The 27,951-nt window shown below is 35.1% G+C and overlaps 1 protein-coding gene across 4 annotated transcripts in view; it reads right to left on the reverse strand.

The window, feature by feature from the left end:
* Nucleotides 1-1,174: 1,174 nt before the first annotated feature.
* CCDC181 (coiled-coil domain containing 181) overlaps nt 1,175-27,951 on the reverse strand; it is a 37,510-nt gene continuing 10,733 nt past the window's right edge. For 3 of the 4 annotated variants that reach the window (XM_072830509.1, XM_072830507.1, XM_072830508.1), the window contains exons 4-6: nt 16,412-16,558; nt 3,340-3,494; nt 1,175-1,515 (exon numbers count right to left, since the gene is read on the reverse strand). In XM_072830509.1, the coding sequence (XP_072686610.1) occupies nt 1,356-1,515; nt 3,340-3,494; nt 16,412-16,558 (462 nt within the window). In that variant the 3' untranslated portion in view covers nt 1,175-1,355. The remainder of the gene's footprint in view (nt 1,516-3,339; nt 3,495-16,411; nt 16,559-27,951) is intronic. The other variant, XM_072830510.1, reaches the window with a different exon arrangement.

Genomic DNA, 27,951 nt, shown 5'->3' on the forward strand with positions numbered 1-27,951 from the left:
ACAGTCCCTGCTTCTGCAAATTGTTTCTTTCTCGTTTGTTACTCTTGGGCAACCTCTTTGCTTACAGGATGCCCCTTAATATTTCTTGCAAGGCTGGCTTGGTGGTCACATATTTTTTTAGTTTCTGTTTGTCCTAGAAGCTCTTTATCTCTCCTTCCATTCTGAATGACAGCCTTGCTGAATAAAGGATTCTTGGCTGCATGTTTTTCTCATTTAGTACTCTGAATATATCATGCCAGCTCTTTTTGGCCTGCCAGGTCTTTGTGGAGAGGTCTGATGTCAATCTAATATTTCTCCCTCTGTATGTTAGGAATCTCTTGTCTCAAGCTGCATTCAGGATTTTCTCTTTATCTCTGAAATTTGCAAGCTTCACTATTATATGTTGTGGTGTTGATCTATTTTTATTGATTTTGGGAGATGTCCTCTCTACCTCTTGGATACAAATTCCTGTTTCCTTCCCCAGATTAAGGAAGTGCTCAGCTATGATTTGTTCAAATATACCTTCTGGTTCTCTCTCTCTCTCTCTCTCTGCCCCCTCAGGAATTCAAATAATTCTGATTTTTTTTTAAATGGCATCACATCTCTCACAGCCTTTCTTCACTGGCTATTAGTTGTTTTTCTCTTTTCCTAAGCTTCCTTACTTTCCATCAACTTGTCTTTATGTCACTTATTCTCCCTTCTGCCTCATTTCCCATAGCTGTTACAGCATCCAGTTATACTGCATCTCTGTAAGGTATTTTTTATTTCAGCCTGATTAGATCTCATTTCTGCACAAAGAGACTCTCTAGAGTCTTTTTTCAAGCCCAGCTAGTAATTTTATCATTGTTACCCTGAATACCATCTCTGCCATCTTGCCACGAACTCCTTTTTTTTTTTTAAAGGAACACAAGAAAGTGAGCCTATCCTATTTCTTACCTTGCCACAGCTATTCAAATTCAAAATTATCATAGATTGGATTTCATATGAGGCCTCAAACCAGTCTTGTTTAAAAGGTCACTCCTTCAGCTTTGTGAAATGTTCTATTGTGATCTTTTTAAAATAATAATAGAAACCTGTTGCTTTCTTGTGTTCTTTCCAGCTAGAAATGCTAAAATAATTTAGAAGTAAAGCAATCTAGAGTTCATTTATTGTTCAGTTTGTCGCATGGACTATGAGATGGCATATAGCACAACACTGAGAGAAAAGAAATTTATTTTGTTTAGTGTTAAAAAAAAAGACAAATTCACTGTCAGTATCACCAAAAGATAAATAGCATTTCCATAATTTAGAGTATGACCAAAGTACACAGACCATAAGAAATAATATCCAAAATTTTGAGGATAGCAGCTTCCAACTGAAGTATTTAATAGATACTTTCAGTTGTAATGATCAGTAAAACGAAAAGATTTGGCTTCTGACATGTATAGGTGGCTCTGCAGTTGTTTAGAATGCTTTGCTTCTAGTCTGAGCTGTCTAGTTCTTTCTCTGACAGCTTGTTGTTCTGCTAGTTTTTCGATCCGTTTCCTTCGTAGCCATCTGTGGAAAGAGATACAATCAGATCTGGTGAGTATCAACGTGAGTACTCTTCTTACTAAAAAGTTATTGCTATTGACTATTAAAGGAAATTGAATTTCTTTACATTGAAATACTATAGTCACAACAAAAATTACTAAAGTACTAATGAAAACTTCAGGCTTATCCCCTAGGTTCCCACAAGAAAACACAGTCACATTTGCAATCAAATACTTAAGATTAAGTATGTCTTACAATGAGACTGCTAACTAAAAATACTGAGTTTTGAGTAACAATATTTTAGATGTGATATAGGTCCTATTATTTTTTAAATATGATTTTCTAAGCAAACAAATATTTGATAGATTTCAAATAACTTATTTTTTTTGCAACTAACTGCATTCCAGAACATAACTCAATTAGGTTAAGAATCCCAGCATGCAGAAATGTTGCCTTGCTCTTCTTGGTAAAGACACTAATGAGCTCTTGACTTCTTAGTGCATTAAAACAGTCCTTCTTTAAAATGGAAGAATAAGCCTAAGCATAAAAACATCCAAAAAAGGTAAAGGAAGAGTCCACATTCAAACAAATCTAAATCTATAAACCTTGCTTGCTTAGGTAAAGTAACTTAAAAAAAAAAAAACTGTACACATATATGACAGTGTACATGGTTCACATGTGCATATACATTTGTTTTCATAAATAACTCTATACAACTAAATGCTGTGTCAGAATAGAAGAGATTTAAGCCAATGTTGTGTGGTCCCAAATTGGACACTGGTTTGAGCAAATTAACTGTAGTCATTTAGGGGTCCATTGGGAAAATATAATTATGGGCTGGAAATTAGATGAAATCATTAATAAAAATAAGATTACAGAACAGTATACACATATAATCTCAAATTTGTATTTTAAAATTCTAAATATAATGTATACAGAAATATTTAAAAGATATGCAGTAAGGTACTGATTTCTAGATGATGAAAATGTGACTTTTCTCCCTCCATTTCTAGATGATGAAAATGTGACTTTTCTCCCTCCATTTCTACGATGTTCATTTACTGCTTCTGTTATAATAAAGAATTATACATATATGTGTTTTTAAAAAAGGAAGAAAGCAAAGAAACAAAAGATTGGAAGGAAGGAATGAAGAAAGGAAGGAAGGGAGGGAAGGAAGGAAGTAACTTCAAGCAACTGGATTCAATATTCACTACCTCTCCCAAGGCTTGCTGACAAAATTATGAAACCAGGTCTGTTTCCTCACAATTAGCAATGTAATATAAAGTCTTAATCAGATAACTGAAAAGTTCAGGTTTGCCTTAAATTACCATAGTGTGTGCCCAAATCCCCTTTTCAGTTTGGCCTATACAAAACTTCCTTCTCAGCCTGACTGTCTTTCTATACAGAAAAATATTTTTTGGAAAATGCAACTAACTATTCAGTTGTTCTGAGGAGTGTGTTGGAGTAGCTATACACCATCTTTCCCATTTCCCTTGAGAAATGAACAGAATTACTAACTAAGGAATGGTAGGCTATCAAAGGTTATCAGACTGGCTAAATATAAAATAATTTTGGTACTGAAAATATCTTGAAGAAAGAAAGAATGATATATAGATATTATGTAAAATATGGAGTTAAAGAATTTTCTCACACAGTTTTAAAAGTGTGGATCTAAAATTGAATAGATATGTAATATAAGAGATAAAGTATTTTGTGGGTTTTATTTTTTTAATATTTATTTATTTATTTATTTATTTTAAATTGTGGGTTTTATTTTAAACTTTATTTACTATACAGCTCTCTGAAATGACTGTGAAGAGAGGGAACCATGCCCGGCCTGTGACTTACTGTTTGAAGGCCCGCTCACGGCCCTCTGTTCCTTTAAGGAAGAATAAGCATTCCTCTTGCTTTCGTAGTTCTTCTGTCTTTCTTTCTTTCAACTGCTCTTCATGCTTTTTTTTAAGCCATAATCGAAAAGCTTGTTGTGGATCTCTGTTTTCCTGCTGATGACAAAAACAATATTTGTTTAAATAAACCAAAACTACTTTTTGAGCCCTGCCTATAAGACCCTACTAGAATACATGTTCCATTCATCAATTTTTCATAATAATGCCAACCTCACTACCTGCATTCCTAGTATCCAAACAAAATATATTCAAATATATTCAGCTTTGAATCTGCAACACTGACCTCTGTCAGAAAATTCAACACTGAATTCCCTGCCATCTGGCATCCTTCAAAAGTCAATTTATTGAGGTAATCAATAAGTGAAGAAGGTTAAATGCAGTGATTTGCAAACATGACTGATGCAAAATGATGCAAGCATTGACAAATAATTTTTCACAATGGCATAAAAAAATAAAACAGGGTTGAAGAAAGATTGGGATAGACCATATGAACAGAGCTGAGGTCTTTGTAGCAATTCCTGAAGGCACTCCCTGGAATGCAGTTTGAAAACTAAATCCAAAACTTCTGTTATTCATCCTTTCTTTTAAATTCTACCTCTGTTTTTACTTTTAAGAGCATCTAACTGAAAAGTCCATTTCCAAATTGTAATTACTCTTATGGAAGATGGCTATAAGGATTTGCAGCCATAAAAATTTTCTTATAAGGATATCAGCCATGATGATTTTGTCATAAGTAAAAGCTAGTGGAAGTAGCTTATTTTATGGTTCCTTAAACTTCATGGTAGATATCATCTTCTGGGAATTTTTAAAAGCTGAAAGAGCTCTCATTTGTCAGAATAAAGAGCAATGGGACAGATTTGGGGCATGTCTCATTATTTGGATGCCTGGCTTAAACACAAAGGGAAGAATGCATTCATTTCATACTTTCCCCAAATATGAGCTCAATGATAGAGAGGTCCACTTCCTATACCATGCATTTTCCTTTATCTATCACTCACATTGCCAAGTATGTTCCAGTTTAATTTATATAATTTATGTAACCTAGCATCATTGATGTACAATGCTGAAGTTTGTGAAGATGTTCCATGGATGACTTAAAGGATCATTGCTGAACACTCAGCAGTCTGGGAATGCCTAGAGATGATCAGAAAGTGTTCATTCTGGAATTATAGATCAAAAGAGTCAAGGATTCAGAGGTGAACAGGACTGATTAGTAGCACTGTTCATTTATTCATTCAGCAGATATTTATAGAGTATCTACAGGCACAAAAGTACTGGGTTGCATCAATGAAAAAAAAAAAAAAACAGAGATCCCTTTCTCATATATTCTATGATTGCACTGTATAAAACCGTGTCCACTAGTCACAGGTAGCTATACTTAAATAAAGTCTAAAATTCAGTACCTCAGTCACATTAGCTACTTTTCAAGTGCTTAATAGCCGCATTGTGGCAGTGACTACTTCACTGGAGAGTGCAGATATAAAGCATTTCCTTCATCACAGAAAGTTGTATTGAGCAGTGTTATTCTGAGGAGAAAGGTTGTATGTAGACAGAAAGTGAATGAGTAAGTTATGGGATGTCAGGAGATAGAGTATTTCAAGCAGTGGTCACAGTAATACATAAATAAGGAGTTCTTAACTGGCTATCATCCTAGCATTCAGCACAGAAAGAATAGGCAAAAAAAGCCCATCTCCCATTCCTTCCCTGCATACTTGAAAAACTGCTGCTTGAGGGTCAGACTTCTAATTTAGAATGCATCTAAAGACTAGCTTTCACCATCCCCAAGGACCACAAAAGCTGTTGACACCTCTGCTGTTGTCTCCTTATAGCCTGCTCCAAGTAGCCAATATCTCCCATGAAAGAGATCTACAAATGTCGGTTGTACCCAAATTTTTATGGCTGAAACCCAAAGAACAGGTTCCTAGGTCACCTGCAACTAATAGCCACAGAAACTTCCATTCATGAGTCCCACAAGATGGTAGCAATAAATAAGGAGATCCTAATGGTCACAGGAACATCCCCCCTGCAGATATACACCTGGGCCCAGTGCCAATGGAACAGGAAAAAACACCCATCTCCCAGTTTCTCCATAGATGGGGCTTGACCACATACCTTCCCAGCTACACCAGAGAGCCTGGCTTCCACTTAGCTTGCACTTAGGTGTTGAATATGATGTATCTTGGTATACCCTCAAAAACTGGGGGCCAGTAAAGACAAACAAAGCAGTTTCTGCCATTACAAAGTTTTGAGTAACAATTAGGACATCAGAAGGAGGTGACTGATGAGAGTGATCTCCTATATGAGACTACTCTGTGAAGACTGGAAGAGGTGGCTGTTTTATCTAATGTGTAGAGAAGAATGCAAAGAGTCATGGAAAATGAAGACATAGAGGAATATGTTCCAAACAAAAGAACAAGATAAATCTCCAGAAATGGATCTTAATGACACAAATAAATGACTTACCTGATAAGGAGTTCAAAATAACAATCATAAAGATGCTCACCAAGATCAAGAAAGCAATGCAGAAACAATGAGAATTACAAAAGAAAGACAGAAAACATTTTAAAATGACCAAAGAGAAATTACAGGGCTGAAGAATATAATAACTGAACTGAAAAACTGAGAGGTTCAAAAGCAGATTAGATCAATTGGAAAAAAGGATCAGTGAACTTGAAAGCAAGAATTCATCTAATCAGAAGAACAAAAAGGATATTTTTAAGAGTGATGAAAGCTTAAAAAACTTATGGGATACCACTAAATGGAAGAACATACACATCATTGGGCTCCCACAAGTTAAGAGAGAGAGAAAACGAAAAAATAGCTTATTCAAAAACACAAATGAAACAGACATCAGATCCAGGAAGCCTAGAGAGTTCTGAATAAGAATCTAAAAAGAACTCCTGGGAACTACAATTTATAAATTGCCAAATGTTAAAGACAAAGAGAGAATCTCAAAAGCAGCAAGAGAAAATCCATTTGTGACATAAAGGTAATCTCCATGAGGAGAATTTCCAGCAGAAACCTTGCAGTCCTCAAGAAGATATGATGAGGGATGCCTGGGTGGTTCAGCGGTTAGGCGTCTACCTTCAGCTCAGGGCGTGATCCTGGAGTCCCAGGATCGAGTCCCACATCAGGCTCCCTGCATGAAGCCTGCTTCTCCCTCTGCCTATGTCTCTGCCTCTGTGTGTGTGTGTGTGTGTCTCATGAATAAATAAATAAAATATTTTAAAAATGTGATGATACATTCAATGTACTCAAAGAAAAAACTGTCAAGTAAAAATACTCTACCTGGCAGAGATGTCCAGCAAAACTGAAGAGAAATAAAAGCTTCTTAGACAAACAAAAGCCAGAGATGTTCATCTCAACTAGCCTTATAAGAAATGTTGTAATGAAAGGATGCCAATTAGTAGCAAAACATACATGAAAGTATAAAATTTACTGGCAAAAATAGAGTTAAGATCAGAACACTCTAATATAATGGTGGTGGGTAAATCACTTATCACTCTAGTATGAAGGTTAAAAGATAAAAGTATTAAAAAATAACTGTAACCACAACAGACTCTTATAAATACACGATGTTTTTATGAAAGTCTCATGGTAATCACAAAGCAAAAACTTGTAGTAGATATACAGAAGATAAAGAGCAAGAATCAAAGCCTACCACTACAAAAAATCATCAAATCACAAAGGAAAAGAATAAGAGTAGAACAATGGAACAAAGTAATTACAAAACAACCAGAAAACATTTAATGAAATGGCAGTAGTAGTTCCATGCCTATCAATAATTACTTTAATGCAAAGGGATATAAAAAGAAGTCCTAACTATATACTGCCTAAAGAGACTAAATTCAGCTTTAGCACACACATAAACTGAAATTGAAGCAATGGAAAAAGATATTCCATGTAACAGAAACCAAACGGAGAAGGGATAATTATACTTATATCAGACAAAATAAACATTAAGCCAAAACAAAAACTTGTCTCTGCAAAAAGAGACAAATAAGATCATTATCTAATGATAAAGGGGCCAACTCATCAAAAGGATAAAAATTATAAGTATCTATTCACCAACACTGAAATACCGAAACATATAAAGCAACAATTAACAGATCAAAAAAGAAAAATATACAGAATAAAATAATAGAGGATTTCAATACCCCACTTTCAACAATGGATAGATCATCCAGAAAAAAAATCAATAAGAAAACACTGGAATTAAACTTCATGTTAGATCAGATAGACCTAAAAGACATTTACAGAACATTTTATCCAATAGAACATTCTATCCAATGTCTTCCGGGACATTCTCCAGGAGTCATATGTTACGCCACAAAACAAGTGTTACAAATTTAAAAAGACTGAAATCATACAAATCATCTTTTCCAACCACAATGATTTGAAGCTAGAAATCAACTGCAAAAAGAAAACTAGAAAATTCACAAATATGTGATTAAACAACATGCACCTAAACAATAATGTGTCAAAGAAGAAATCAAATGGGAAATAAAAAAATATTTTGAGATAAATGCAATGGAAACACAATGTATAAAAACTTATGGGCAGGCTGGCGGGGGTGACTAGTGGGGGAGATGCAGCAAAAACAGTTCTAAGAAGGGAGTACAGGGATAAATGCCTACATTTTTCTCTTAAAAAGTAAGGTCTCAAAAAACACCTAACTTTACACCTCAAAGAGCTAGGAAAAAAGGAAAATAAGCTAAGCCAAAAGTTAGCAAAAGTAAGGAAATAACAAAAATCAGATGAGAAATAAATAAAATAGAGACTAAAAGAACAATAAAAAAGATTAATGAAACTGAGAGCTGACCTTTTAAAAGAGAAACAAATTGAGAAAACTTTAGCTAAACAACCCAATAAAGAGAACTTAATAAAATTATAAATCAAAGAAGATACATTAAAACTGATGTTACAGAAATACAAATGATCAGAAGAGATCACTATGAACAATTATTATAAACAAATTAGACAACTTATAAGAAATGGATAAATTCCTAGAAACATGCAACCTACCAAGCCTGAATCAGGAAGGAATAGAAAATGTGAACAGATCAATTGGTATTAAGGAGATTGAATCAGTAATCAAAACCCTCTCATTAAACAAAAGTCCAGGAGCAGATGGCTCCACTGGCAAATTCTATGAAACATAAAGAAGAATTAATACCAATCCTTCTCTAACTCTTCCAAAAAATATAAGAGAATACCCAAATTCATTTTACAAGGCCAGAATGACTGATATGAAAGCCAGACAAGAATACTGCAAGAAAATAAAATTACAGGCCATTATCTTCGATGACCATAGATGTAAAAGTACTAAACAAAATATTAGAGATTCTAATTCAGCAGTACATTAAAGGAACATACACTATAATCAACTGGGATTCATTCCAGGGATGCGAGGATGTTTAACATATACAGATCAATTAATATGACATAAAACAGAAACAAAATGAAGGGGAAAAAAATCATACAATCACCTTAATATATGCAGAAAAAGCATTTGACAAAATTCAATATGTTTTCATGATAATAACTCTCAAGAAACTGGGTGCAGAAGGAGCATACCCTAACATAACAAGAGCCACATATGACAAGTCCACAGCTAATATCATACTCAGCAAAAAGATGAAAGCTTTTCTGCTAAGATCAGGAACAAAACATGGATGCCTGCTCTAATCACTTTTATTCAACAGAGTACTGGAAGTCCTAGCAGAGAAATCAGGCAAGGAAAAAAAAAAAAACACATCCAAATCAGAAAGGAAGAAGTAAAATTGTTTTGATCTGCAGATGACATGATATTATATAGAGAGACCCTAAAGACGTCACAAAAAAACCTGTTAGAATAACAAATGCAGTGAAGTTGCAGGACACAAAATCAATATACAAAAACCAATTGCACTGAGATTAATATAACACTGTATGTTAACTATACTGGAATTAAAAAACTCTAAAAAATCAATTGTGTTTCTATACACTAACAACAAACTATCAGAAAAAGAATTTAATAAACCCTTTAAAATAGCATCAAAAAGAAAATATATACTTATGAATAAATTTAACCAAGGAGGAGACAGATCTACACATTGAAAAGTAGAAGACATTGGCAAAAGAAATTGAAGAAGATACAAATAAATGTGAAGATAATCCATAATCAAGATATGGAAAAATTAATATTGTTAAAATGTCTTTACTATCCAAAACAATCTACAGATCCATTGCAATCTCTATAAAAATTCCAATGGCACTTTTTTACAGAAATAGAAAAAACTATCCAAAAATCCAAACCACAAAAGACTCCAAATGGTAAATGCAATCTTGAAAAATCTGCAGCATCACACTTCGTGATTTCAAACTGTATCACAAACCTGTAAGAGTCAAACAGTATGGTATTGCCATAAAAAACAGAGGCAAAGATTCATGGAACAGAACAGAAGCCCAGAAACAACCTCATGTGTACATGGTAAATTAATTTTTAACAAAGTTACCAAGAATAAACAATGGGGAAAGGACAGTCTCTTCAAATAATGGATCTAAAGGAAGGAAAAAAGGAAGGAAGAAAGGAAAGGTGGGAGAGAGAGGGAAGAAAGAAAGGAAGTTGATCATAGAAAGAGAGAGTAAGAGTAGTGGTTACCAGGGGCTGAAACTTGGAAGAAATAGCAAGATATTGGTAAAAGTGTACAAACTTGTAGTTGTAAGACGGAAAATGTCTGAAGATCTATAGTTTAACATCATGACTGTAGTTGGTAACACTATCATATAACTGAAATCTGCCAAGAGAATAGAACTTAATCTTTTTACCAAAGATGAACCAAAAGAAAAAAAAGGAGTAAATATCTGTGGTGATGGACATGTTAATCAATTTAATGGGGAGAGTCTTTTCATAGTATATATGTGTATCAAATTATCATGTTGTACACTTTAAATATCTGACATTTTTTTCAATTATACCTTGGTAAAGCTAAAAAAAGAAAAAGACTTGTATCACACACACACACAAAAATCTAAACTTAAATGAAAAGACAACCCAAATTCTATGAATGGGCTTAACAGTAAATTGGATGCTGGAGAAGAAAGTGTCAACGCCTGAAGACAGATCAACAGAAATTATGCAAACTGAACAGAAATTATGTAACTGAACTTATCACCAAGAAAAATATTTTTAACATTTTAATTTTAATCTTTTTAAAAAATATTTCTTTTAATTTTTTATTTATTTATGATAGTCACACAGAGAGAGAAAGAAAGGCAGAAACACAGGCAGAGGGAGAAGCAGGCTCCACGCACCGGGAGCCCGACGTGGGACTCGATCCTGGGTTTCCAGGATCGCGCCCTGGGCCAAAGGCAGGCACCAAACCGCTGCGCCACCCAGGGATCCCAATTTTAATCTTTTTTTAAAGATTTTATTTATTTATTCGTTAGATAGAGAGAGAGAGGCAGAGACACAGGCAGAGAGAGAAACAGGCTCCTCGCAGGGAGCCTGATGTGGGACTTGATCCCAGGACCCCTGGATCACACCCTGAGCCAAAGGCAACCTCAATGCTCAACCTTCTGAGCCACCCAGGTGTCCCTTTAATTTTAATCTTAACAGAACCTTGGTAACATGTGTGATAACAGCAAGTATTCTAATGTATGTGAAACTGGACTTCCAGAATAAAAAGAACAAGAAAATGGAGCAAAAAACAGTTGCAAAAGTAATGGCAAAATTTCCCAAATTCTGTACAAACATCAACCATCCAAGAAGTTCTGTACAAACATCAACCATCCAAGAAGTTCAGCAAAGCCCAAGTTAGGCAAATTCAAAGAAAAACATAATATATTATTCATATAATAAACTGCTAAAATCCAAAGCAAGAAAAAGTTTAAAGCAACCACATAAAAAAAGAACATTAAGTAAATGAAAGCAATGATAAGAATTACAGCTGACTTGCATTGCTGATCAGAAACAATGGGTGTCAGAAAATCACTGAACTCCATCTTTAAACTGCTGAAAGAAAAAAAAAAAGCCTGTCAGCCTCAAATTTCATATCTAATAAAAAATAAATCCTTCGAAAATATATTTCTGATATATTTAGGAGATAAATATTGCAATCCCTAAAGCAATGATGGTAAAAATAATTCAAAGCAGTATAGTTAAAAAAAATAAAATAAAAAGGAATATTTTTTAAACACTTGGTTAAACCATAAGAAGGCAGAAAAAGTTGACTAATGGAACTAAAAATAAATGGAATGAATCAAAACAAATATCAAGACAATAAACTTAAAACTTACGATATCAACGATTACAATTAAATACAAATAAACTCCAATGGAAAGGAGCAGATTTCTGGATTGGGAAGATCCAAATATATGCTGTTTGCACAAGTAACTCTTTAAAGATACATAAATTGAAAGCATAAAACATGATATAATAATGCAAATGCTACATATAAGAAAGCTGGTATGGATTCATTAATATCAAACAAAGTAGACTTCAAGAGGCATATTTCATGATGTGAAAATGTCATTCATCAAAAGACACAGAACCATAAATGAATATGCATAATACTTTAAAATAGATGAAGCAAAACCCAAAAGAACTAAAAAGAAAATAAACCCATACACAGTGATAGTTGGAAGGTTTAACTCCAATTTCCCAGTTATTCCCACTAGAGGTAAGGATACAGAAGATTTAAACCCCACACTATCAAGCAACTTATAACACTGACATTAATATAACACTAAATCCAAATGCAGAATACATAATATATATAAGCATCCACATAGAGTTCACCCTAGATAAGTGGACCACATGCATACACGTTGCATATGTATATCTATATATTTAACAAACACATATCATTTATATATATCATTGACCAAGAGAAGCAAAGTTCATCACAAAAATGGAAAGATATTTAATTATCTCCTAAATGCAGTAAAAATTCAATCACCTAAAAGCTTGTCTAATCCAATATAAAATAGGTCATTCCATAATATATATATATATATAGCATATATATATACTATATATATATATAGTGAAGATATTATCTAGAAACTATAACTCACATGATACACAATGTCCTGCAGAAATAACTAGCAAAGTACACTTGTTATCACCATGCATTAATAAGCCAGTTCAATCAATTGCCAAATTATACTATTGCTTAGCTTCGGTAGTAGACAAAATTCACAGAAGTTCTTCAGAATACTAGTCATTTTTTATATAATTTCTATGAAAGTTCATTTCTGAGACAGAATTCAAATAAAGCAAAAAATAAAAAATAAAAATTCCAAAGGAAAATCTATAACCATGATGCTTTCTAACATGAAAATGTTTTGAAATAAACTCTGTTCAGCATGGTTCATGTTTTTAAGAATACAATTGAAAGTTTCTGCTTAAAAAAAAAAAAAAGAAAAAGAAAGTTTCTGCTTATTATCTCTAAATGGAACACAATAGAACGCTGGAGTGTACATTTATTTTTACGAATACTTGATAAAAATATTACATTAGGCTGAATGCCATGAAGCCTGAGGGCCCACCAGCTCGCTGGAAACTATTAGTAGTGCACTCACAGCTTTGTTTTTCTTGGTCACTGAAACACAGGATCCTCTCGTCTCCAATACTTTTCAGTATATTATAGCAATGTGCTGTGCTTCTTCCCTCTCACGCCTAAATTCTCTGCCTCCCTCAAAAACTTTTCTAATTTATTCCCTAATAATTCCTATTCAATGATATAAAAACTCCCAAATATCCCCATTTTCCCAGGCTACCTGGCCTTAAACCTCTTATTTTACCCAAATCCTCATTCTCCCTCCAAGACATTTTTCCTCTCCAGAACAGACTCTGCCTTTCCTGCCACATTTCAAGTACCTCACAAGTCAGGTGAAGAAGTTACTTTCCCTCCTTCATACTCTTCAGAACTGTCTTCCTCTACTCTTCTAAGTGAAGCAACACTCAGTTACACTATTTGGCGCCATTAGTTTAACAATCTTTGGTCTCACCGGCTGGACCAGAGAGAGTCTGGAAAGATGGAGAGTCTTCCTCTCCATCCTCATCCTGAGAAATAGAACTATATGAATCAGCCATTCAATATCTAGCCTCCCAGAGTTTTTATTTTCTCATCTTAGGGCTTTCTCCATCACACTTGCCACCCAGTCCTTAGCACCACATCCACATTCCCACAAACTTTGTCTTTGAAGTCACTCATCTTCTAATTCTCAACACTAACCATCAAACACATTTCTCCAGTCTTCACCTGGGTGTTTCATTGGTACCTCATACTCAACAAGTGAGAAACTGAAATAAGAATTTCCCCTGCTCAGTGTATTCTTTGCTGCTCCAGTGAATAGCACCACCACCCACCAAGTTGCTCAGAAAAGAAACCTGGCATATTCTCTTTACATCTCATTCTCTCACACACACACATCTAATTAATTACAAAACTCTTTCAATTGATACTTCAAAACATGACTTAAATTACTCACATCCCTGTCCCTCCATCTCCCCCTCTCTCTCCCACTCCTATTATAATTCTAGCCAAGTCACTATCATTTCTCACCTCATATACAACTCTATCTGCTTTTTCATTGAGCACCCACCTCCACTCTTGCCCTTTCATAGTAATGTGTATCTAATGTATCACTCCTCTGTTTGGACATTTTCAGTGGCTTCCCATAACAGAACTAAATACAAAATTATAGACTCCAACATGCCACAGGATGGGATTTCTGCTCCCTCTCCAGATCCTCTCACACTTACCAAGTTATTTCCTGTCTCAGGGTGTTCTCACATGTTCTCCTGGCCTGAAACAAATTCCTCTCAGTCTTCGCCCAATTTTTACTCCTACTATCACCGACTGAGAAAAATCTTTCCTGAAATACTCATACACATTTATTTCCCTAATTATGATCTCTCATAGTTCTTTCATTTTCATTGCATCCATCACTATTTATAATTACAAACTTATTTTATATATATAGTTTTTCAATCCCTACTAGCTGAACTCTATAAAACAAAGACTAAACCTAGTTTGCTTAAGACTACATTCTCATGATTGAACAGCATCTGTCATATAGGAAGCTATTAAAAAAATGTTTACTGAATATATAAAAATTTTTCATTGGCATTTCTTTAATTCTAACAAATTTGTTATTTTTTCATATACTACAGTCAGAAGTTTTGCTTTAATAATATAAATATTAACAATAACAATTATGACACCAACTTAAAAAATTCTAACCAGCTTTTAAATGGCAATTACATTAACTATAAACTTGGACGAACTAAAATCTTTATAGCATTTAGTCAGTCCACGCAGGAGTATCATGTTACTATTTGCCAAAGAACTCATATATTTATAATATTTGTCCCACCCATCCAGGAATATTATATTTTTTTTCATTTACCAAAGTCATCTTTTTTGTCCCTTGCAAAGCTGTACTGTATTCCCCACAAGAGATCAGACACATTTCTGTTTGGCTCAAAGTATTTTATATATTCCTATATTCCTTCTCCTTTTTAATTTTTCTACGAAGTTTTTGCTACAGGAGGACTATATACTTCTTATATTTATCATGTAAATGTCCATTCTGTTAATACTTATACCTCATTTCCTTTTCTGCTTAATAAATTGACTAGAACTTCCAGAATTAAGTTATTTAATAGAAAGGGGAGACTTACTTGTTTCTAACTTTAATGGGTATACCTATAGAATTTCTTAAGATAGTATTTATACTGTTTTGATATTTTATTCAGACTTTTAAAACTAAATTATATTAATATTAAAAAAATTCCTTCTCTATCTTTCGAGATAACCATATATTCTCTTTTTATCTACCTCTTGATGTGATGAATTATATTAATGGGTTTGTTATTATTTATCTGTAATTTCCTTCCTAAAATAAGCCCTTCTTGGTTATAGTAAACTGTTATTTGACTACACAGTTGCATTCAAATTTCTCAATATTTTCTCTTAGTTTGTGGCTTTTATGTCTTGCCTAAAAAAGTATCACCCATCTCAAGATTTTAAAAGCTAACTAAATGGCGTAGTAAACAACATAAAAAATATATCATATTGTCAGTCTAGGAAAATGTATTTATGACAGATAAAATAACAAAGAATTATAATCATCAGTATACAATGCAAGACAAAAAATAAAACTAAAAAAAAGACTACAAACAGGAAATTCACAGAATATACATGTGGTCATATATATGTACTCATGTACATAATTAAGCTGAAGAAAAATTAAGAAAATAAACCACATACAGTTTTAGTCAGGATGTGGTAAATATTCACTCTTACATACTGTTGGAAGGACTATAACTGACACACCTTTGGGAATGTTAGTTTTTGCACATTTAACCAAAACTTTCACTCTGGACATTTAGTAAGTCATAAATTCCACTCTTAAGAAACTCCTACAGAATGAACATGTTCACTACCGCACTGTTAATGAACAGAATATTGGAACTGAACTAAATATCTACAATTGAGGACTTAATAAATTATCTCTGCTATCTTTGTCCTGTTTGAATATCAAAGTTATACTGTCCTGAAAAAGCATATTGATAGTTTCCTATTTTCTGTGCTATAAAAGTGTGAGTAATATAGTAATCATTTGATTTTTCACAAGGCTTCTTAGAATTTAATTGTAAAGTCATCTCTGTGTTGCATCTTTTGCAAGGGTCATTCTTGGACCACTTTTCCTAATTTTTCTCTAGGTTCTTATTCTGATATTCACATCCCCTTCTGTAAATAAATTCAGCTTTCATATCTGTCTACTTATTTTTCTTTTTTTTTTTCTTTTTTTATTTATTTATGATAGTCACAGAGAGAGAGAGAGAGAGAGGCAGAGACACAGGCAGAGGGAGAAGCAGGCTCCATGCACCGGGAGCCTGATGTGGGATTCGATCCCGGGTCTCCAGGATCGTGCCCTGGGCCAAAGGCAGGCGCCAAACCGCTGCGCCACCCAGGGATCCCCTGTCTACTTATTTTTCATTGAGAAGTTTTACTTACTCTACTATTCATATCTTCAATTTGCTTTGCTCGCTGAATTCTCCTCATTTCTAGGACCTGCTCTCTTTTCTTTTGCAACCATGCTTTAAATACCATGTCATTCTCTTTTTTCTTTTCTTTCTCTTCTTCTATTTTTCGTTGTTCTTCCTGGTGGAAAGAATAGCAAAAGACATTCATGAAAGGTTAATAAAACTGTATATGAGTCATCAGAGAAAAATATATCTTGAGGTCTGAAATTAGCATTCTCTGCTTCTAAAACTTTCCACCTGAAAATTGGGCTTCTGTAAAAAAAGCTAGGGACTCTAGTTTACTTAGGAATAAAAGGAAAATGTATCAGATAAACTGTAGATAAATTCTACAATTATATATATGTATAATACACACACGCTGTTCAGGGATTCCTTGAATCTTTCCTTCATTTCCTAATTTACTTTTGGAATTAAACCCCTTAAATTGCAGCTATGCAAAAAAAAAAAAAAAAAAAAAAAAAAAAAAGCCACCACATTCTAGAAGCACTATATGCTTCCATAAATGTCTGAAATATTTTTATCTTGTTGTTAAATTTGTTAATTGTGAAAAATGACATAGCCATGAAAGAAAATACTATAATCATTTAGAAATATATATTAAAATGTACAAGTGAGCAAATAATGTGCTGCCTAGGACTTGCTTTAAAAATACATCAGCTAAGAAACAGAGGAAATGCAGAAAATATGCCAAAATCTCAACGACTTTCAAATCTGACTGACAGGGCCATAGGGATTAACTGTACCTTTATATGTGTTTGAATTTTTTATTTTAATGTTTAAAAATATTTTTCAACTAGTGTATATTCACAAAATAACATTTTTTGCTATCAGAAAAATATTTAGTTAGTTAACCATAAGAACAAAATGAATTTTTTACATGAATTACCCAACTAACGTATTAAAAGGCAGTTTCTTGAAGAGAGGTGCTTAAACCAGTTTTATAGAGCTATAAAATATTTAGTAGGAGCAAAGCAGCATATCATAATGGAAATAATACTAAGCTAAAAGTTAGGAGATCTGAGTAACAATCCTACTGCCATCCTACTACATCAATTTGGGCAAACCACTTAACTCAATATTCTCAGCTACAAAATGGAATAATAATGCTCTTATTTCAGTTCTGCCTCTTTTCTCAGTTGACAATATCTTGCATAAATACAGATAGTCATACTATTGAGTTCTCAAGTCTCTTCCAAAATTAAAATTTTATCACTTAAATGAACTGAATTATACAATCCAAGCTTTAACTTTCTTCCAATGATGGAATTCAGAGTTCTTTCCTTATATTTTGACAACATAGCAAGTCTTTCTAATTCCTTATAATTGAACAAAATATAACAAGGAATGGAAAAATTCTATCCAGTTAACAGCACAGAGTATCTTTTAAAATACCAGTACACTGGAAAAGTATATTAATTTTGTGACAGAATCCTGGTTATAATCTCCTTTTAAAAACATATACACATATGTGAATAAAAAAGATTTCTATTAAAAATATCTATATATCTTGATGAAGTCCCAATAGTTCATTTTTGCTTTTGTTTCTTTTGCCTTCGTGGATGTATCTTGCAAGAAGTTACTATGGCCGAGTTCAAAAAGGGTGTTGCCTGTGTTCTTCTCTAGGATTTTGATGGAATCTTGTCTCACATTTAGATCTTTCATCCATTTTGAGTTTATCTTTGTGTATGGTGAAAGAGAGTGGTCTAGTTTCATTCTTCTGCATGTGGATGTCCAATTTTCCCAGCACCATTTATTGAAGAGACTGTCTTTCTTCCAATGGATAGTCTTTCCTCCTTTATCGAATATTAGTTGCCCATAAAGTTCAGGGTCCACTTCTGGATTCTCTATTCTGTTCCACTGATCTATGTGTCTGTTTTTGTGCCAGTACCACACTGTCTTGATGACCACAGCTTTGTAGTACAACCTGAAATCTGGCATTGTGATGCCCCCAGCTATGGTTTTCTTTTTTAAAATTCCCCTGGCTATTCGGGGTCTTTTCTGATTCCACACAAATCTTAAAATAATTTGTTCTAACTCTCTGAAGAAAGTCCATGGTATTTTGATAGGGATTGCATTAAACGTGTATATTGCCCTGGGTAACATTGACATTTTCACAATATTAATTCTGCCAATCCATGAGCATGGAATATTTTTCCATCTCTTTGTGTCTTCCTCAATTTCTTTCAGAAGTGTTCTATAGTTTTGAGGGTATAGATCCTTTACATCTTTGGTTAGGTCTATTCCTAGGTATCTTATGCTTTTGGGTGCAATTGTAAATGGGATTGACTCCTTAATTTCTCTTTCTTCAGTCTCAAGATAAGAAGCTTTTGCACAGCAAAGGATACAGTCAACAAAACTAAAAGACAACCTACAGAATGGGAGAAGATATTTGCAAATGACATATCAGATAAAGGGCTAGTTTCCAAGATCTATAAAGAACTTATTAAACTCAACACCAAAGAAACAAACAATCCAATCATGAAATGGGCAAAAGACATGAACAGAAATCTCACAGAGGAAGACATAGACATGGCCAACATGCATATGAGAAAATGCTCTGCATCACTTGCCATCAGGGAAATACAAATCAAAACCACAATGAGATACCACCTCACACCAGTGAGAATGGGGAAAATTAACAAGGCAGGAAACAACAAATGTTGGAGAGGATGCGGAGAAAAGGGAACCCTATTACACTGTTGGTGGGAATGTGAACTGGTGCAGCCACTCTGGAAAACTGTGTGGAGGTTCCTCAAACAGTTAAAAATATACCTGCCCTACGACCCAGCAATTGCACTGTTGGGGATTTACCCCAAAGATACAAATGCAATGAAACGCCGGGACACCTGCACCCCGATGTTTATAGCAGCAATGGCCACGATAGCCAAACTGTGGAAGGAGCCTCAGTGTCCAACGAAAGATGAATGGATAAAGAAGATGTGGTTTATGTATACAATGGAATATTACTCAGCTATTAGAAATGACAAATACCCACCATTTGCTTCAACGTGGATGGAACTGGAGGGTATTATGCTGAGTGAAGTAAGTCAGTCGGAGAAAGACAAACATTATATGTTCTCATTCATTTGGGGAATATAAATAACAGTGAAAGGGAATATAAGGGAAGGGAGAAGAAATGTGTGGGAAATATCAGAAAGGGAGACAGAACATAAAGACTGCTAACTCTGGGAAACGAACTAGGGGTGGTAGAAGGGGAGGAGGGCGGGGGGTAGGAGTGAATGGGTGATGGGCACTGGGGGTTATTCTGTATGTTAGTAAATTGAACACCAATAAAAAATAAATTTAAAAAAAAAGATCAATAGCAAAGTTATCTGATAATTGTTTTCAACATTGTACTGGAAACTTTGTGTAATAGGAAAAGATAATAATAGGAATAGTGTAATAGGAATAATAATAGGAATAGTGTAATAGGATAATAATAGGAATAGTGTAATAGGAAAAGATAAATAAATAAAAATAACAAATATTGGAAAAAAATATCTATATACTATTTTCTAAGCCCTAAGAAAGCTTACATAAAATGTGAATTTATTGAAGGTTAAATTTTACATTTATTTGTAAATATCTTTTTACAAAAAGGATACTGTAAAAGGTGAAATAAAATGGATTCACTTATGTCAAAGTATTTTTAAATGGAGCCAGTGGCCTTTAGGATGTGGGCCTCATGCAAGTCCTCACTCGGTGTAATTGCGAACCTTTGAACTGGGTCAAACTACCAACATAGCAAGAATTCTACTAGTACCTTCAATCTGCTACAGTAACAGATGTTTCTTAGTGACAGCCTTAGCAACCAATTATGTGCAGCCAAGATTAGTTTTCTGCTGTCAACACCAAACAAAATTCATTGTAAATAATGTATACAAGTACTACTCTTTTTTGCCTTTAAATACTCCACACTTGTGACACACTGGACACAATTTGAATTGCTGTACTCCCCAAAAAGCACCAAATCCATCCTCCCCAAAGGGCATTTCTGAGAACTCAAATAAATGCTCTTCTTTTATTTCAGCTCTGCCTCTTTTCTCAGGTGACAATACCTTGCATAAATACAGACAGTATGATATGATGATTATCTTTTGGAGGAACATTTAGACATATTAGACAGAAGACATCAGCCAAAGTACAGATAACACAGACATATCGTTGGTGGCTTCAAGTCACAGTGATAGACCCTCTCCGTCCTGAACCTCCACCTTGATCAAGGTTCAGGCCTTTATTTGGGTATCCTCTGTTGCTGGCTTCTGTCCTCACTCATTTTTGAGGGGAGGAGTCCACCTTCATTCATTTTGAATGGAATATTTGGGTTTCAGGTTCTTGGTAAGTACTCAATTATGGGAAATAATTCCTCTAAGGAGCTTCTAACAATCATCCCCCTACTGGAACTCCTGTAGTATTTGCCCCATTGGATCAAATTACACAAGATGACTTAAAACATCATTGACCAAAATGGGCACTTCTGATATCCTAAAATTATTTCTTGCATGCACAACTGGAAAAGGGTTACAAAGACAATCAAATGAGATGTCTATTTCAGTTAGTACCTGAGAACTTTCAAACATATTCAGGATTCTAAAAATCTCCCCATTACAAAATAGCATTTCTAAATAAACTGAAGCAAACAAAAGATTTTAAAAAGACCCATCCTCCCTGTCTAAGGCACCATCTTGTTCCCTTCTTCCTCCTCTGTCTCTGGGCATGCAATAGCCATCCTGCACCAATGTCTTGCCTCTTTCCCTCTGCACCGTCTCCACTGCCTCAGTACCCTCCTCCACTTCCTCATTCCAATCTTCCCACCAGAATTCTGGAGACAGAAAAGGATCTTCACAGCACACAAATAAAAATCCTTAGTATAAGACTTTAGTCATCTTAGCAGTTAACCTAAACTTAGTCCATCTACTGGAACACAATTTAGATCCAGCTATTTTTTAGAGTTTTGTACCTGAACCGTAGCATGAATTTTAAAATGACACTATAGGGGCACCTGGGTGGCTCAGTGGTTGAGCATCTGCCTTTGGCTCAGGTCATGATCCCAGGGTCCTGGGATCAAGCCCCGCATCAGGCTCCCTGTGGGGAGCCTGCTTCTCCCTCTGCCTGTGTGTCTCTGCCTCTCTGTCTGTGCTCTCATGAATAAATAAAATCTTTAAGAAAAAATAAAAAAATGACACTATAAAGTTTCTGTCTATATCTATCTATATGTTACATGTGTCTACATATGTATATTACAGTGATGTGACATTTTCTATCTCTGAGGGCATTCCCAAAGTTAATTTAGAAAAGAGCTCAATTTAATTGGCTCAAAGACAATTAAGTGCTTAGATAAATGAAGTATTCCAAAAATTCCCAGAAATAGGGGATCCCTGGGTGGCTCAGTGGTTTGGCGCCTGCCTTTGGCCCAGGGCACGATCCTGGAGTCCCGGGATCGAGTCCCGCGTCCGGCTCCCTGCATGAAGCCTGCTTCTCCCTCTGCCTGTGTCTCTGCCTCTCTCTCTCTGTCTATCATGAATAAATAAATAAAATCTTTAAAAAAATTCCCAGAAATACAATAAACACTAACCTAAATGTTTTTCAAGTTCACATAATCTGAGATAATCTTTTTAAAAAAGATTTTATTTACTGGACAGAGAGAGACCACAAGCAGGGGGAGTGGCAGGCAGAGGGAGATGGAAAAGTAGGCTCCCCACTGAGCAAGGAGCCCTTTGCAGGGCTCTATTCCAGGACCCTGGGATCATGACCTAAGCCATGAAGGCTTAACTGACTGAGCCATCCAGGCACCCCTGAGATAATCTTTGATAAATAATTGCTAGTTTTAATAGAGAACAAACTGATGGTTACCAGAGAGGAGGTGGGTGCAGGGATGTGTTAAATAGGTGATAGGAATGCACTTGTGATGAGCATTAGGTGTTGTATGGAAATGTTGAGTCACTCTATTGTACACCTGAAATTAATATTAATAATACACTATATGTTAACTAACTGGAATTTGAAAAAAAAACCTTCATAGGGATGGCTGAGTGGTGCAGTCAGTTCAGCATTGGGCTCTTGGTTTTGGCTCAGGTCATGATCTCTGTCAGGGTCCTGAGATGAAGCCCCACACTGGGCTCTGAGCTCTAGATTCGAGGATTCTGATCAAGGATTCTCTCTATTCTTCTCCCACTGCTACTCCCTATGTTCTCTATCTCTCAAATAAATAAATCTTTAAAAAAAAAAAAAAAGGAAACTTTAGTAAAAAGGAGAACCTGGGTAGTCAGTCAGTTGAGTGTCTGACTCTTAATTTTGACTCATGTCATGATCTCAGGGTCATTATATTGAGCCCCGGGGGGTGGAGCTTGTTTATCATTCTCTCTCCCTCTCCTTTTGCCCTACCCCTACTCTCTTTCTCTCTCTCAAAAAAAGAATTTTAATTAAAAAATTGCTAGTTTGGGATCCCTGGGTGGCTAGCAGGTTTAGCACCTGCCTTTGACCCAGGGCGTGATCCTAGAGTCCTGGGATCGAGTCCCACATCAGGCTCCCTGCATGGAGCCTGCTTCTCCCTCTGCCTATGTCTCTGCCTCTGTGTGTGTGTGTCTCTAATGAATAAATAAATAAAATCTTTAAAAAATAAAATTAAGTAATTAATTAATTAATTAAAAAATGCTAGTTTACGTTTGGTAGTTTAATAAAAACAGAAATGTCTTCAGAATTATCAGCATTAGACATAATGGAGATACGCGATTTTTCTACCTGAATTTACTTAATCATAAAAGCTCAAGCCATCTCTTTCAAAATTTGTCAATAAAAGAAATAATTTAAGATGATGATTAGCTGCTTAATGTTCTAACTCAAGGGGCCGCCTGGGTGGCTCAGTGGTTTAGCGCCACCTTCGGTCCAGGGCCTGACCCTGGAGACCTGGGATTGAGTCCCAAGTCGCGCTCCCTGCATGGAGCCTGCTTCTCCCTCTGCCTGTGTCTCTGCCTCTCTCTCTCTCTCTCTGTGTCTCTCATGAATAAATAAAATCTTTTAAAAAATGTTCTAACTCAAGTATAATTACTAAAAGCAAGCAATTTAAATAACATCAACGTTTATGCTAAATTAAATTAGGTAACAGATGTTCACTGCCTATCTAGAGCACTTCCAAGTAATATAACATATTGAGATAGTGATTGCTAAACATGTTTATTTAGTTTTGGCTGTTACATTTTTTTACAGAGAGACCAAAATATATAATATTTAGGTCTATTTAATAAACAAACTTATGCCAAAAAATTAAAATTACTCTGAGGGGGAATATACTCCTAAAAATTATGAACTGATGAAACATTTTTATAAATTTGCCAGTCCACAATTGTTTATTTCTTAATTTTTAATATGAATTAAGAATTCTAAGGGTTAAAAATTCCAATTAGTATTTGTTAAAAATAAAACTACTAAAATTCAACAAGGATGAATGAAAATGACTGTATATGAAAAGCAGGCAAGGAAAGAAGGATGTGTGTTTTTGGTAAAAGAAGGTATGGGGAATGGGGAATGGAAATGAATTTTGTTGAAGGAAATGAAGTGATTTTGTTCTAAAGTGAAGCTGGCTATTTCAGAAAGAGAAAGAACAAGAGACAAACTAAAATAGACACAGAAAGTTGCAAAAGATTTATAGGAAAGAAATCTTGGAAAAGGAATTTTATGTGTATTCAAGTGTAATCAATGTATAATCAAGCTGGCCAAGATTACAAAGAATTTATATAAAGTTCAAGTTTGATATCAAAATACACCAGTGCAAAATTTTGGTTTTCCTCTTCTAAAAGGACAAAATTTTCTTAGATTGTTGACCTGCTCTTAATAAGAGATTGTACACAAAAATCTCCTTACTTTCAGTGTGATCTGTTTTGTCATTATTAAGTCTCTGATTACTCAGGAAAGCTGGGTCTTCTCTGAAGAACAACAAAGGCTTTTGCAGCTATGTGTGCAAACTTCTATATTTGTCCCTGAAAGTTATATCAGTTAAATAGATAATTAAGTATTGTTTTATAATTTTCTGCGATCCTATTGGGGTCAAGTGTCCAAACCTTTTGATATCTTTTACAAACTCCCCATAGTCAACTTCTAAATGAGGTCTTTTTGATCTGCAAAATTCCATAGGGCCTATAAGGCTTATTCAACATGTTAAATCACATGGGGAAGCACTGTCAAGTAATAAATAATACTAAACTTTCTTCTATGTAATATCTGTAGAAGTATATGGTGTTCCAAAACTTGTGTAAAATCCCTAGAAATCCAATTATTTCCTGATATAATGTTATCAGTCACTGTTTTAAAATATATGTCACAAAAATAAGCAATCCCTGTTGCAAACTTCACCATCATACTCATCATAATCAGCATTCTCTTCCAGCATATTAACCTTTTATGAAACCCTCTTGCGGTCTCCTCAAATGTCATTCTCTAAACCCTGCTACTCTGTTACCCTTACCTTCTGATGACCTCTCTGGGCCCTTTGGAATATGGCAGTTGGATTTTGTCCAGCTGCCACCATTTTAAGGATACAAATATGTTTTAGTAATGGTTTGTATGTTTTCTCACTGTGTAGAAACTTTTCCTAGTCATAGAGCTATGGCCTCAGGTCTATGGTAAATATTATTGGAGAAAATAATTCTATACTGGGGAAAACCCTCAGAACTTCATAATGACTGAGGGATCCATTTCACAGGACAAATATTATAGGTCATTTGCCACATCTGGCCAATATTATAACAGTTTCATTGCACATATCATCCCCAATCCTCCACCATTATAGAACAAAGGGAGTAAAGACCCAATTCACAAAACTGACTGAATCTTTCAGTCAGCTTTGGTCTAAAGCCCTTCCCTTGATATTATTTAACCTAGGATCCACTCCATTTGGTGAACACTAATGGTCTCCCTTTGAAATCATTACCAGAACACTTATGAGGAAGGACCAAGGAATGTATAAGCCTGCCCTACTGAAAGGAAATTTCCTAACCTATTTCAAAGATCTTCTCAAGGTCCTTAGAAACAATACCAGTCTCATAGAGCTGTCTTTTCCCAGCACATTTGTAGGAGACAAAGATCTTCAACATCATAATCTCCCACCTGGAGATTTACTAGAAATGTCACCTTCATAAGAATGCCTTCCAAACTCACTGGAAAGGGCCATATCAGGTATCATTAACCCCTGTGCTGCTAAACTTAGAGGCATTGACCCATGGATTAACATTGAGTTCTCATTGAGGGAAAAAAAAGACATCTTCACCTGACTGGATATCCTTACCCACTGGAGCTCTCAAACTAAAAATATCCAGACCCACTTAAAATCAACACTCTGGACAAGAAGCACATGGTACCCAAAGTAGAAGTAGACAGCTTCCCCAAGAGTCATGACCAGGCTTGTATAACCTCACAATAGATTCCTACTAATGCTTAATGTTCCTGAAGTATTTGGAATAATTCTTCTTGTAGTAGGCATCTCAGCACTCTTGATAATCCTCCTGTACCCAGCTTTATCTGGTAACCTTTCTGACTATTGAGTATATCATTGTCAGCCTACTAAGGAAGATCAGGAGACTCCTGGTCACTTTATTTACAGTTTCACTACAAACTAATTGCCCTCTATGACTTTATCTATCAAGTTAAAATAGTTTTGCCTCCCAGGAAAGGAAAAAATCCCCTTTAACCACCTCAAAATACTGGGGAAAAACATTTCTAATGGTCCAACAACTTATCAAGAGCTATAAGCCTCCTATATTTGACTCCTGCAGACAAATAAGTATTCTCCAATAGGCACTTCTAGATGCAGGACCCCCTTGCAAAAGATTCTTTCAGCTAACATCTGAAACACACAGCCACCCTCCTATCTGCTCAAATAAAATAGATTGCTGGTTTTCTCCATAATGCCCTCTATACCAAAAAATGAGTTCATAAATAAGCAGATCTAAGTAGAGACACTTTGCACTCCTACTAAAGAATACATTTTTGTCTGCACTTACAAGGGAGAATTTTGGGCATCTGACTGCCTGAACATCTGGAGAAAGGCAGAGTAATCCTTTTGGGATATCCAACTTCCCCTTTTTCTATCCTTAACCTCTCTGAATATAAAGATAATAGTTGTGGATGTTCTCAAGGCTGTGGTCTCCCAGGAGAGAGAAACCTTAGTGAAGGAACCCAATTTGGGAGGATCTTCAGTTGCTGATTTGGAATAAGTACCGCTTGGAATGAGTACATGATCAGAAATCTTCCTTGGGCCATGAGTAGAACTGCCAGGTCCACTCCCTGAGCCATTAGAGCCAGGGCAAGTCTTTGGATACTTTATCTCATATTGTCCACAATAATAGCATAGCATTAGGTTATTTACTCGTGACCCACAGTGGAGTCTGTGCCATCACTTATACTTCTTGCTCTACATGCAGAAGTACTTCCCATCAGGCGGAATTTGGAAACTGCTAAGATTTTTAAGCTTGCTAAATCTCTAATCCTGTTATCTAAAACCTTTGGCTAGATTTCAGATTCTCAGATATTTTTAGTTGGCTCCTGAGCAGAATTGGGACCATTTTAAGATCTGGACTACAAATTATCTTACTCATCATTGTTTTAATTTGTTCTATATTCATTATTATCACACTATTAACACTTTCCATGGCCAATATTTCAAATTCTGTCAGAACTTAGATAATGTTCTTTCGAAGACTTGAAACCATTCATCAGATCTACTCTTTGAGTGAAAAGAAAGAAAACCTAATTGAATTCTAGTTCTTATTTCCTCAAACCTCCTTGTTACTCAAATGCATCTGTAGGCTTTCACCTAGCATCCTTATTGAACATATCAAATATGTTCAATCACTATGAGACTCCTCTCTCCAGGAGACATGATAGGGTGAGAGCAAGTTGCAGGTTGCCAACCACTCTGACAATGAAATGAATTTCATGATCATAAAAATTTGTCATTGATGCTTTCTTACCAGAAATATCTTGATGAGAAGGGGAAAATGTGAAAGAAGATTCAAAACAAAGTAAGAATTGGTAAGAGTCACTCAAAATAGAAAGAATTGAAAGAAAAAGTTGAAAGAATATTGAGGAAGTGGGGCCTATGTAGGTCTCCTATTTCAAATCTCCTGTTTCAATAATTAGCCCATCATGAATTTTTTATTTTTGTCAGTTGCAACTTGTCAATTGCAATATCCCACCACCACCACCACTACCACCACCTAGTACTTTGGACTGAAATAATGTAACACCTGTTGGCTACATATCCAATGTGTATGAGATGGTCAGTTTAAACTCTGCCATCAGCAATGGTAATTCTTTCAAAACAAGTTGTGTGACTTTGTGGGTTTTGCCTTTATAGGTCTGTACTCCCTGCTCGTTAATTACAGCACACTTTTGATTTAGGTTGACAATGTGTCTCCTGGACTGCAATCTGTAAGACCCCAAATAAATGCTTTGGTTGCTTCACAGCCTCTTCTTGATCGACAGAATAAAACCATCATTATCATCATCTGGGATTCC

This window comes from Canis lupus, chromosome 6 (genome assembly GCF_048164855.1).
Source record: "Canis lupus baileyi chromosome 6, mCanLup2.hap1, whole genome shotgun sequence".
Classification (NCBI taxonomy): domain Eukaryota; kingdom Metazoa; phylum Chordata; class Mammalia; order Carnivora; family Canidae; genus Canis; species Canis lupus.